Source organism: Alexandromys fortis, unplaced genomic scaffold (genome assembly GCF_014885135.2).
Source record: "Alexandromys fortis isolate MF-2015 unplaced genomic scaffold, M_Fortis_MF-2015_v1.1 scaffold_317, whole genome shotgun sequence".
Taxonomy (NCBI): domain Eukaryota; kingdom Metazoa; phylum Chordata; class Mammalia; order Rodentia; family Cricetidae; genus Alexandromys; species Alexandromys fortis.
This window is the reverse complement of record NW_026068201.1, coordinates 143,498-155,770: the sequence shown is the minus strand read 5'-3', so window position 1 is coordinate 155,770 and position 12,273 is coordinate 143,498. Positions and strand designations below refer to the sequence as shown.

General features: G+C 37.5%; 1 protein-coding gene across 10 annotated transcripts in view; it reads left to right on the top strand.

Annotated features, from left to right (window-relative positions):
* The window catches only part of Arhgef9 (Cdc42 guanine nucleotide exchange factor 9), a 304,200-nt gene that overhangs the window by 267,385 nt on the left and 24,542 nt on the right, over positions 1–12,273 (top strand). For all 10 annotated transcript variants that reach the window (XM_050129946.1, XM_050129945.1, XM_050129937.1 and 7 more), the window contains 2 exons: positions 2,446–2,678; positions 6,405–6,534. In XM_050129946.1, the coding sequence (XP_049985903.1) occupies positions 2,446–2,678; positions 6,405–6,534 (363 nt within the window). The remainder of the gene's footprint in view (positions 1–2,445; positions 2,679–6,404; positions 6,535–12,273) is intronic.

The window sequence follows — 12,273 nt, the reverse complement described above, 5'->3', positions numbered from 1 at the left end:
CATTTGTACTTATAATTATTGACTTACAAATGATAAACCATCCCTGCATCTCCAGGATAAAGCTAGCTTGGTCATAGTGTATACTCCTTTTGATAAATGTCTTCTTCATTTGCAAGTATTTTATTGAGAATTTTAAAATCTGTTGCTCATCAAGGATATTGTACTGCAGTTTTCTTTTTTTTGTTGTTGTTGTGTCTTTACTTGGTTTGGGCTTTATTTAGCGTGATTGAAGGAGTTTGGGAATGCTTATGATAATTATTTCTTCTCCTCCTCCTGCTTCTTTTGTTTAAAATGGACTGGTTACAGATCTTTGAATATCTGGTAGAATTTCCTGGTAAATCTATCTGGCTCTGGACTGTTCGTAGCTTGAAGGCTTTTTATTTTTATTTCAGTCTTCTCCTTTGTTATGGATTTGTTTAGGTTGTTGATTACTTCTTAGATTAATTTTGGTGGTTTGACTTAATCTAGAATTTCATCTATTTCTTTTAAGTTTCCAGCTTACTGGAATATAGGTTTTTAAAATACTCCCTTACAAGGTTCTGAATTTCTTTGGTGTCTGTTGTAATTTGTCCCATGTTTCACTCTAATTTTGTTGATTTGGGTCATTGTTTTTGCTCGTTTTTGTTTTTCCATTTCATTAGTTGACCCAAAGGTCTGTTGATCTTGTTTATTTTCTCAAAGCACCAGCCCTTAATTTTGTTGATTCTTTGTCTTTTTCTAGTTCATCAATTTATGCTGTGAGTTTTATTTTTTTGTGCAATTGACCAAGTTTAGATTTGTTTTATTCTTGTTTTTCCAAAATTTTGTTGGTTCCTTAAGTCATTTATTTGTGCTTTTTATGATAGTTTAGTTATAAATTCCCTTGTAGGACTCCATTTAATGTGTACCAGAGGTTTTGTTGTATTTTATTTCACTTAGTTCCAGGAGATATTTTATTTCCTCTTTGATCCATTCATCATTCACTAATATGTTGATTAAACTCTATGAGTTTGTATATTCCTAAATATAACTTGTTTGCTGCATATAATGTTACTTGTATGTGTGTTCTTTAAATATGTATTTGTTATAAATGTGTCAGGTCCTTCAATACTTCCTATCTTATTAAGATTCAAACCTAAAATCACTAAGGTTCTGAACATCCAGAATACTCTTATGTCATTGACCCCATATTTTCTTTTCTTTTTCCCATGTAACTTAATCTAGCCATTCTGTCTCCTAGCTATCTCTAGAACAAACCAATTTAATTCTGTCCTTGGGATCCACAGTCTTATGCTTCTTAGAAAGATTTCAGATAGCTATGTGATTCTTTCCATTTCTCCATCTTTAAATACTGTCTTTTAAATTTTTTCTTGGAACTTTGTACATGAACATTGCAGCTACATAGCCCTCTGGTTCCCACTGCTCCCATATTTCCCCTCTCCCTCAAAAATTCTTGATCACTTACTATTTATTGTTAAATGTACATGTGTGTATATATAAATATATATGTATATCAACATATACATATATGCACATTGTACATACAACCTACTGAGTCCATTGGGTGTAGCTCATATGTACATATATTCCCCTTTGGAATTGGATAACCTCTACAGGAGCTTGTCTTTAGAGAAAGAGCAGCCATTGGCCACCTGTAGCTCTTTGTCTAGGTTAGGTCCACGTAGAATTGGCATGTCAGCCAGTGTTGTCATTATGGTGGTCTTTTTCAGGCAATCATGTTGAGATTTCATGAGTACATTTCCCTTGTCACGTCTAGGGGACATTATCTTGCAGCAGGTGTCCTGGGCCTCTGGCTCTTATGGATAATACTTTCCTCAGGAAAATTTCATTATACTCTTCAGACTTTCATAGCTTCTTTCAATGGCAGAATGTGTTAGTCTGTCATTGCAAGAACTAGAATCTCTGGTTACTCTCTTCTAATAGGTACGAGAATTTTATTTGCCATATTCTGTTTACTATTGGTAAAGTTGGTGTCCCTTAACTACCCAGAATTGTTTTACTTTTCCCACTTACTCATTATCGCCACATGAACTTTACGATTGGTTTCTGTAGCTACCACTTGCATAGCTATCTCTTTATTACTAAATTATGAATCAAATCAAAATTAACATTACCTTAATATTCTTACATATGAACCTGCTTTAGGAATTCCTAGAGCCAGTAGCCTTTAAGTTTCCCGCGCAGTTGGCCATACTATTTATGCCGATGTAAAGTGCGCATCTGGCCTCTTTTCCAGCTGCAGGATTCGATTGCTGGTCCCTGTTCCAGCAGAGGATTATGACCTGTGAGTCTACCCCTAAATAAATAACCCTCTGTTATACTCAGTTCTGAGCTAGTGTGGGATTTCTTTTAAGCGTCCTTCTTCATGAACAGGATCTGTCTTTCTATTATTTTAAGACTTCTTTAGGGTCTCTGAGCTTTTTTTCCCCCTTCTTTTCTCCACAGCAAGATGGATTCTGGATATACTCAGAATATTGTAACAACCACCTGGATGCCTGCATGGAGCTCTCCAAGCTCATGAAAGACAGCCGCTATCAACACTTTTTTGAGGCCTGCCGACTCTTGCAGCAGATGATTGACATCGCTATCGATGGTTTTCTTTTGACTCCAGTACAGAAGATCTGCAAATATCCCTTACAGTTAGCTGAGCTCCTTAAGTATACTGCCCAAGACCACAGGTAAAGGATTTGAGGACACAGAAGTAAATGTCTTTTAAATATCGGTACCTTTTGACAATATATAGCTTTTCAGTTTCTGAACTGTGGTTAGTTTATGGTATATTCCTCTTTGCTTCACAAGGTCCTTGTGAGGAAAGTAAAGGTTATACTCTAGAGAGTTGCGTATAACCGTGTAAGTCAGTATGCACACCAAATCCCATGCATTGTCATTATTATATAACTTATACTACACTTTCATGGACTGCAGCTTATAGCTTGACTATTAATACGAGGCTCAGTCTCATGAGTCAAACCTAACATAGTAACTACTCAACCACTTATTCCATTCTGTTTGAAATACTCAGATGCTCTGCTAATACTTTTCCCAACTAGTACTAATCCTGCATTCTTTCTGCAAAGCTAATTGCATACTGAGTTTTTCTACCCCACCCACTAGACATTTTATAGAGACTTAGAAATGTGTGGAGGTAAAAAAGATTGAGACTTTCCTTAATGTTTTTTCTTTAGTTTTTAAATATTTCCTTTTTTTCCCTCCTCTTTCTTTGAGACTGAGTCCAACTCTGTATTCCTGCCTGGACTGTAACTCGTTATGTCAATAGACTAAGCTGGTTTCTAGCTAAAACAGATCTGCCTCCGGAGTGCTAAAATTAAAGACATGTGACATCACACTCCACAGTTCCTAAATCCTTTTCAGGGAAACTTCCCCAGCCAGGGCTATGAAGGCTATCGTTTTGAGTGGAAATGATGCAATTAATCTTTTACCAGCATGGTATGTGCTAAAAATAATCCCCATTCATCACCATCATGGTGATGCCTTACAGTAAACAAGCCCCACCCTTTCATATATCTTACCTCAAAACGTAGAGACTCAGAATATTTTTAGTTTGTCTTTATTTGGTATGAAATTCCTGGCTTTGAGCTTGTTGGTTCAGCTCAGCACTAATTCTTATAATATGCATTCCAAGCAAAAAAGAAGTCTTTCACTAAAGTTCCCCAACTTGCATTTTAAAATAAAATATAGTTACATCATTTTCCTATTTCATGTCCTCCTCCTTACTCCTTCCATGTTTTTTTCTTGCTCCCTCAAGACCTCTTCTTCTTTAAAAATTGTTATATATACATATAAATGTATACAACCTGATATATGTGTTTTCTGCATGTGCGATCCTAGGGTTGATCACTTGCTACAGAATAGTCAGTCTGGAGGCTTTTCCCTTCATCATCTGTTTCCAATGATGAAGACTCAGTGATCACATTTATTAGGCAAATTTCTACATCAACTTCAGATATTTCCCTATCAGCCTTCTACAGCTTAATTGAAGGAATAATACTTGGTCTCATGACAGTGGTCCAGAGACTGACAGGAGTAAGGATATGTCTAAGGAAGAAAAAGATAAAGACAGACGACAATGCCAGAGAAGACCTTTTTTTAGTTCTCAGGAAGTTATATTAAGATGTCCCAAGTAACCTGTAGGCAAGTCTTAGAGACTTAGTCAAATATGAAATGAGACAACCAGGGAGGTCTCTGAGGTAGAAGACTGGATGAAAAGTAATAAACAGTAAATACAATTCCATTTGCTAGTGAAAACTTGACATAATTGCCCCTTATTTAAGTTAAGAAAAACAAAAATATATACATACCATGTATTAATACATAATAGTAGAGTTCGTTGCTGTATCTAAAACTAGAAAATTTTGGTTCCACACTCGCAGTAATGGGTGGGCAAGCAGACCTCGTCTGAGAACTCAGAGACACTAACCAGAGTTCGGAATACAACACATCTATTTTCTTATCTTACTCACCTTTAAAGCTAGTAGTACAAATTAGATACGATAACATTCATCCTTTAACCATTGTCAGAAAGATAGCCGGCAAAAATGGCAAAACCAACCATTCTAGAACAACAGCCATGATTGCTTAATACTTGTGGTCAGGAAAAGCATTTTGATATCCTCAGTGTCCACTTGAGTGTCCTGTGTATATGACCTTGGAGTAACTATGATCATAACTAATACAACCGAGGAACTGATTTTATTAGCTTACTTCAGTTTAATTAAATGTGACTGTGGTACCATACTGTGCAGAATGATTACTTCCCAGAAAGTGAATTAAAATACCGATGACCTCAAATCAACTAACAAAAAGACACAGCAGATAGGCAACTGGGCCTGGGGAACTGATGTACTTATTTATGTTACTGTTCTGTCCTGTGTCTAAGTGGCAGGCTCAGACAGTCTTGCAGGAAGAAACCCTGACAAGGGTAGAGACCTAAGTCAACCTTAGACAGGAACAAGGGGTGTGAAAGGATGACATACAGTCAAGACAGATAGGAAGTTCTGCAGGTGAATCCAAGCCGTTAGCACTTCAAGGACTAGTTGAGAGAGCCTGCTCCTTAGACAGCAGGTTCTGAAGAGACTTAAAAAAGTATAATTAGTCGATAATATACTCAATATGACTCATCATAGTAATAGATAACATTCAGTAAGTCTCAAAATAAGAATACTAACTTTCTTGAGAAAGAATGAATTGGTTCATTCTCTGAATGTGATAATAGTGTTTGAGGTCCATAGTTCTGGATCATGTAAAAGTTACAGGTTGGAGCCCTGGGTGTTCCCTAAGAACATAGCATCCGTCCTGGAAATGAGAACTCCCCTCCTTAGGCCCATACTTGTTCCATCACCCCATTCTCCAATACATTAAGAAGAAAAATAACATTCTGCATCTGTTTCTCATGACATTTTCTTTAATCAGTGCTGGGAGAGAAAGACGGCTACAAGCACACGATTTTTTAGCTTTACTAAGAGAAGGTAGTTACACTGAGCGGTAACGAATCTTACTGCCTTCCCAGGTCATTCTGTCGGTATCATTTGGCTGGAATCACACTTCTAATCTGCCTTTCATAAGAGCTGTTCAATTGGAAATTAGGTCAGACAAGCAGACAAAATTGGGTAGAATTATAGGATTTTCAACACATGAGTTATCAAATGTTTCCAGAATCTAGGGTATAGGTTTTACTTCTCAGACCAAGAATTCCGGGGGCGGGGGGGGGGAGGGCATCCTGTATTGTATCTACTTACTGGAGAAATATTTCATTTGAAATAAAAATACAAATAATACTTAGGGATCAGGAGTAAATTAGTATGCATGGATGATTGCATTTAATTTATTAACCCCCTCAATAAATTCTGCCAAAGTTCTCCCCATTTTATGCATGAGAACATTGAATCAAGTGTGAATGATACTTGCTAAAGGCAACTTTTCTAGTTAGCAATAAAGTTGGATGTGAACTCATGGAGTCTAGCTTCAAATTCTGTGTCATCATACATTATGCTATACCTCTCTCCTTATGGTGACAGAGAAAAAGTCATGGTGACCATGGGCAGAGACTGTATTTCCAGAGGAAGAGATGGCTAGAGTGAACTATGCCATACATAATGCTTTCTTCTTGATCCTTGGCTGGCTTTATCAGATAGAACACAAACAGAGAAGTATAAAGATAAAGATGTCTATTTCACCTGTGAAAATGTTTACAGGTAGAATACCTCTGGGGCTGACCATAAGTGACATGGTTATCTCTTTCAAAAATAGGACTGGAAATGTAGTTGTTCTCTAGGTGATATAGGTTACCATTTGATAATCAAGAGTCTTTCTAAAAAGAAAAGATGTATTTAAGATTGACATATTGCACATCAATTCATCCACCTTTTGCTCTTACACCTTCACAGTGACTACAGATATGTTGCAGCTGCGTTGGCTGTCATGCGCAATGTGACTCAGCAGATCAATGAACGCAAGCGACGTCTGGAGAATATTGACAAGATCGCGCAGTGGCAGGCCTCTGTCCTAGACTGGGAGGTAGGACCTTTATCAAAACGGGTGTTGGGAGGTCCCAGTTGCTTGTTGAAAAGTTTGTCATCTTAGCCAACAATTAAAAGGGAATTAGAAAGAAGGATCTGTATTAATCCCAAGACAAACTTTCCTACCAAGGAAGGGGTATTTAGAGTAGTTTCTGGAGTTATTTATTTTACTTTATTGTGACATATTAAGAAAGATAGTCTTCATTTCTTTGGGTGTTATTAGGAAACAACTGAATTTGCTTAGTACCATTCCAATGCTCTGTCTGTCCTGGATTTAAGATCATGAACTTCGCAGACAGATAAAATGTAGTACATATTAATGTATTCCAAAGCACAAAATAAAGACTTGGTACTCTTTTTTATAACCATACAGAATAGCAGATAAACTTCTTTTGCTCTTGGTGAGATCACCTCAGCCTAGTATATCTACTAGACTAATCAAGCATGCATATTCTAGGCCATAACTATCGTCCTGCTAAATCCAACGACTGAGCTCTGTTTTCATCATCATTCTAAAAATAATTTATTCCACCTAGTCATCCCAGTGTAGACACCTACAGTTTCTTTGAACTTGGAACAGAAATGACTGAAGTCATCGACCTTTCCTTCCCAAATGCCACTAACTAGGAGTAATAACATTTATTACTCATCTCACAGGCCCAAGTTTTGTGACCGGATACTCTGTAGGCTGACATAGCCAAGAAGGAAAATGTCAGCAGGCAGGAAGTGACATTCTCAAACTTTATGGTGATAGTATAAATGTAGATACCATACCTTGTTGTATTGCCCTCACCTCAGGTATAATTTTTTACATTTAAGTAACATATTTTTTAACATTTCAAATTGTTTAGTCTATCCAAAGGGGACCATTATTAGTCTTAACAAAGAGCCAATGTTCAGGCAATTTTTTTCTGCTACTTCTATTCTTCCTAATGTAGATGATTTAAAAACATCACAGTTATTATCAGTTGACACATTCTTATCCTGTTTGATAGATAAAGTCCTCTAAGAGTAGAATAGAAGTGATATCTTGAGATACAAAAAAATGAATAGAGAGAATATATGCATTCATTTTATTCATTTATACACTTATATTTTCATACATATATATGTATGTACACATACATACACACACATACATGCATGCAAACAGTCTTGCTTATAAGGAGAAACCATCACTGGGCAAGACTTACTAGAAAATAATGGATTATCTTTTATGTGTTTTTTCCTCTGTTCTCTTGGTGTAGCAGAAATAAGGAGCTTGACTAAATTAACTTTAAGCAAGCAAGCTTACCAACAGAGAGCCTCTGAAACTGTTTGGCAAGACCCTTTTTCTGCCCTTTTTCAGGCTTCTTTGTAAGGAAAGGTACCAAAAAGCCACCAAATTCCCATTCTCTGGAAGATTTTTCTTCTGCCCTGAAACAATTTTTGCCCTCTAATTTTATGTCTTGTCTGAGTCTCCATTCATTGACGAGGTGAATAAAAATTTGAAAGCCTTGCGTCTACCCAAAGAGCTTTATTTTTAGGAAACTCCAAGGACTTGAGCCATGGTTTAAGGAATCAGCATCCGAGAAAGCATTTCCTGTTATATTTCTGGAATGAGGGAGGTGCTCCTTGAGTAGACACATATAGTTAATTCTGACAGTGTTTCTGGAGAGCATGGTGGAGAACAACTGGAGGATGAAGGAGGCAGGAGATAGCAAACAGTGGCTGCCTTAGGCAAGCTTTACAAATAAACAGGCAAGCAATGCTTCCCAGTCTGGACCATTCTCCTACCTCTCTCAGATGTATAAACAAAATGTGGGGATTGTCAAAAAATGTCCTTGTGGTGATTTCTGCTTTACTCATCAAATGAAAACAGTTCTCACAGGGGAAACCTTCTAAACCTAATCTCCCTTGAAGGACAGGTAGGATTGGTGACCTACAGGCAATTGTCGTTAGCTTGGGAAATCAGATTATCTGGCTAAAGAGCAGAAAACCCTGCCTTAAATCGGTGTCTGTCTCTTTCTCCTCATCTTTTTCTCATGAATATTCAGATTTCTTTATGTAACTCCATTCCCCTATCAGTCACTTATTATACCCTATGAAGACTACTCTATCCCCCATAGCTCCTGAAAAATAAAGAGATCAGTTAAATTGCCATGTCCTTGCTGAAGTGATTATAACTTAGAGCAATTTAGAGTGGCAGAGGAGAGGAGAGCCTGTTTCCATGGACTGCAGCTTCTGGAAATTTTCCATTTCTCAGTTCTCTGGTTCAGAGGCTTGGATGAGCTGTCATCTTGCCTCCTTTCACATTAAATCATTTTAAACAAAGAGAAATGGAACATAACCCCGAGAGCCTCTCTTCAGCCTTTTTTTTTCTGAAGATCTTAAGAAAGTGCCCATGTTTGTAGCTCATGTTCGGGAGCTGGAAAATGTGGTGATAATTTTCTCTCTGTGGTTTTGCTCCTTTTCTTGCCTGCTTGTTTAATACTTGATGTCCTTTTCTGGCTTACTATTGTACTGTATAACAGAAAGAAACATCGGAAACAACAAAATAGTATGATAGATATAGAAAAGGTATCCATTTAAAAGTGAAGGTGACGAAATGACCTAGACTTGCCTTGGTCCAGAAGGTTAAAGTAGGCCCAGGTAGATTCATTACTTCTCTGCACTTATTGACACATTACATTGGTTAACACAGCTGCCACTGAAAATTAAACTCGTTGAAAAAGGTGACATTCTTTTGCCCTTACTTTTTGACATTAAAACCTGGCATTTTTCATCAACAAACATATTGGGTCTTATTTGTACCAGGCTTTTTCTTTTGGGCCACCAACCAGCTCCCAAAATCATGACACAGAGATTTATTTTTAGTTTTGAATGCTTGGCCTAACTTAGGCATATTTCTGGCTATCCTTAACTTTTAAGTTAAATAGCCTGTCTCTCTTTATCTACCTTTTGCCTCAGGGTTTATTACCTTTCTTAATTCTGTATATCTTACTTTCATTGCTTCTCAGTGTCTCAGGCTGGCTGGCATCTGCCTAGCTTCTTGTCTCAGATGTCTCTCTCATTCTCTCTTCCTTTCTCTTATTCTTTCTTCTCTTCTCTCTCAAACCTAGATTTCTCCTATTTATTCTCTCTGCCCATGAGCCCTGCCTATCCTTTCTCCTGCCTAGCTATTGGCCATTCAGCTTTTTATTAGTCCTGGTACCTTAGGCAGGCAAGGTGAATCAGATGCAACACATCTTTACATAATTAAACACACATCCTCACATTGTTAAACAAATGCAGCATAAACAAAAGTTACACAGTTAATATTTCACAGCATAAACAAATGTAACACATCTTTGCCCAGTTAAAATAATATTCCACAATACTCATTCATACGTCTCCTGGGATGCATGCAGCTTATGAACCACAGGTTAGATATGCCTGCTGTGTCATTCAGACCACAGCTGCATTATCAATTATCCTATCATCAGGATAAAGTAAAGCTGAACAAAATGGGTTAAGTTATAATTAATTAAAATTAAAGCCTACTCCTTGAGAGTTTGGCTACAAAAAATATGAAAACCTGATAAGAAAGCTCTGGGTAGGGTTTAATGGTCACTACTCATTTATTAACCATTGATGATTCCTTGCAGGTCATTTATTGAATGCTTACTCTCTATCAGGCTCCATTCTGTATTCTAGAAATGTGTGGTAGAGCAAAGTTTCTATAATTTATGTTTCGTTAGAGAAGAAAAGCAACACATAAGCATGTTATGGAGAAAAATAAAATATTATAATAGGCTAGAATGATGGAGAAATGACAAGAAGGGGATAACATTTGAGAAAAGACCCAAAGAAGATGAAGAAGAAAATCATGTGACTTTTTGTGGCAGAGCATTTCAGGTAGAAGGAAGAACCGTAACAAAGACCATGAAATATGAGACCGTATATTCTTAAAAAGAGAGAGAGAGAGAGAGAGAGAGAGAGAGAGAGAGAGAGAGAGAGAGAGAGAGAGGCCAATGTAACTAGGGAAAAAGCAGAAAATTGTATAGGAACAATTGGAGATCAGCTTCTATGTTTTCTTCTACGTACTTTGTTTCCAGTTTGGATGGAAGACACTGGAGGATTTGATATGTGACTTTAGGAGACTTGCCTTTTGAACAGCCCCTCTTTGCTTGCCCTTGCCAGCCATTATAGACTCTGAGATGAATCAGACATGGCCCTGTTCATCTGGAGTAGGCAGATAGATTCCTAGGAAGGTGAGCAGTTTGTGGTAAATGCTGGAAGAAGGCAGAAACCCTTAGAGGCAGTGGGAATGGACTGTGCTCTGTGGTGCAAGATAAAGAGATGTATAAGTAGACCAAACAGTAACTGCTTAAACTGCTTCCCAGGGATACAGAGTGAGTGAGTAACAGCACTGGACACAAGACAGTGAAACGGTCTCACCTAACTAATCTACTGGATCCGATTTTCTGCTAGGCGAGGTACCATCATTCAAGTGAAGTCTTTTAGTTAGGCACATGGGATTTGAAGGGATTCTGAACTTTGTTCTGCTTCTTTGGAGAAATTACTTCCAATTTCTCTGATTTATGATTTTGAGCAGAATCACAGCTCATCCTTGATCAGCTCATTATATTAGTAGAAGACAGAAAATATGTCTTAGTACCTGGGACACCCAAAAATACCCAAGATGAAAATAAAATATGTAAAATTTACAATGCAGTGCGTATATTCCTAAGTAAGTACTTACTTATGTTAATTTAAGTATTCTTCACACCATCTAAACAAATTTGTAATGGTATATTCTAGAAAGAATGAAGAAAGAACCAGGCAGTGGGGATGCATGTCTTTAATCCCAGCTCTCAAGAGATAGAGACAGGCAGGTCTCTGAGTTTGGGGCCAGCCTGGTCTACAGAGCAAGTTCCAGGGCAGCAAGGGCTACACAGAGAAACCCTGTCTCAGAAAACTGGAAAAAAATTAATGAAGAAATTGAGACACAATGAAAATATGTTAGTTGTTCAAGGTTAGTTAGCTTAGTGAGCATAGCAGTTTGTTTTTTTTTCTCAACATTTTTTTAACTTGGTTTTATATGCAGCAACTATTTAAAATAGGGTTAGTATGCCTCTGCCTAAGGAAATGTTGAGTATCCCCCTAGGTCTGATCATCCTCAGTTCATCAAATTGTAACTGTAAAAGTCATCCTGTAATCTGGGCATGGTGGCTTATACCTATATCCCCAGTACTTGGGAAGCTTCAAGTGGAGGGTTGCAAGTTCAAGATCACCCTGAGCTATATAGCAAGTTCCAGGCTTTCCTGGACTACATAGTAAGACCCTGCCTCAAAAATAGTCATGTTTGTCATCAACTTATATTATATAGCCAACTTTTATGCATTCTTCACTTTATACATACTCCAAGTAGGTTGTGGTACATCTTCCTCTCTTGTATCAGGAAAGGTCAGCTCTGAGGAGAGGCCTGACCCAGCCCTATGCATTCAAAGGCTCAATGCTAGTATGTCAACTCAAGGACTGTTTGTTTACCTTTATCTTGGATACTCTTGTAACTCAATTTGGACGCTAGAGTCAAAATGGTATATTTTGAGCTGCTTTCAAGTTTGGTTATTAGAAAATAATCCACTGAGATCTCCTTTTCTTTCCAATCCCTCAGACTAGGGGAAATGGTGCAATTAAAAATACTGTTTCTTGATGTCACTCTTTTTAGCATATTATTCTGCCAGAGCTATTTGCTTCTGACTATTTCAGAAGT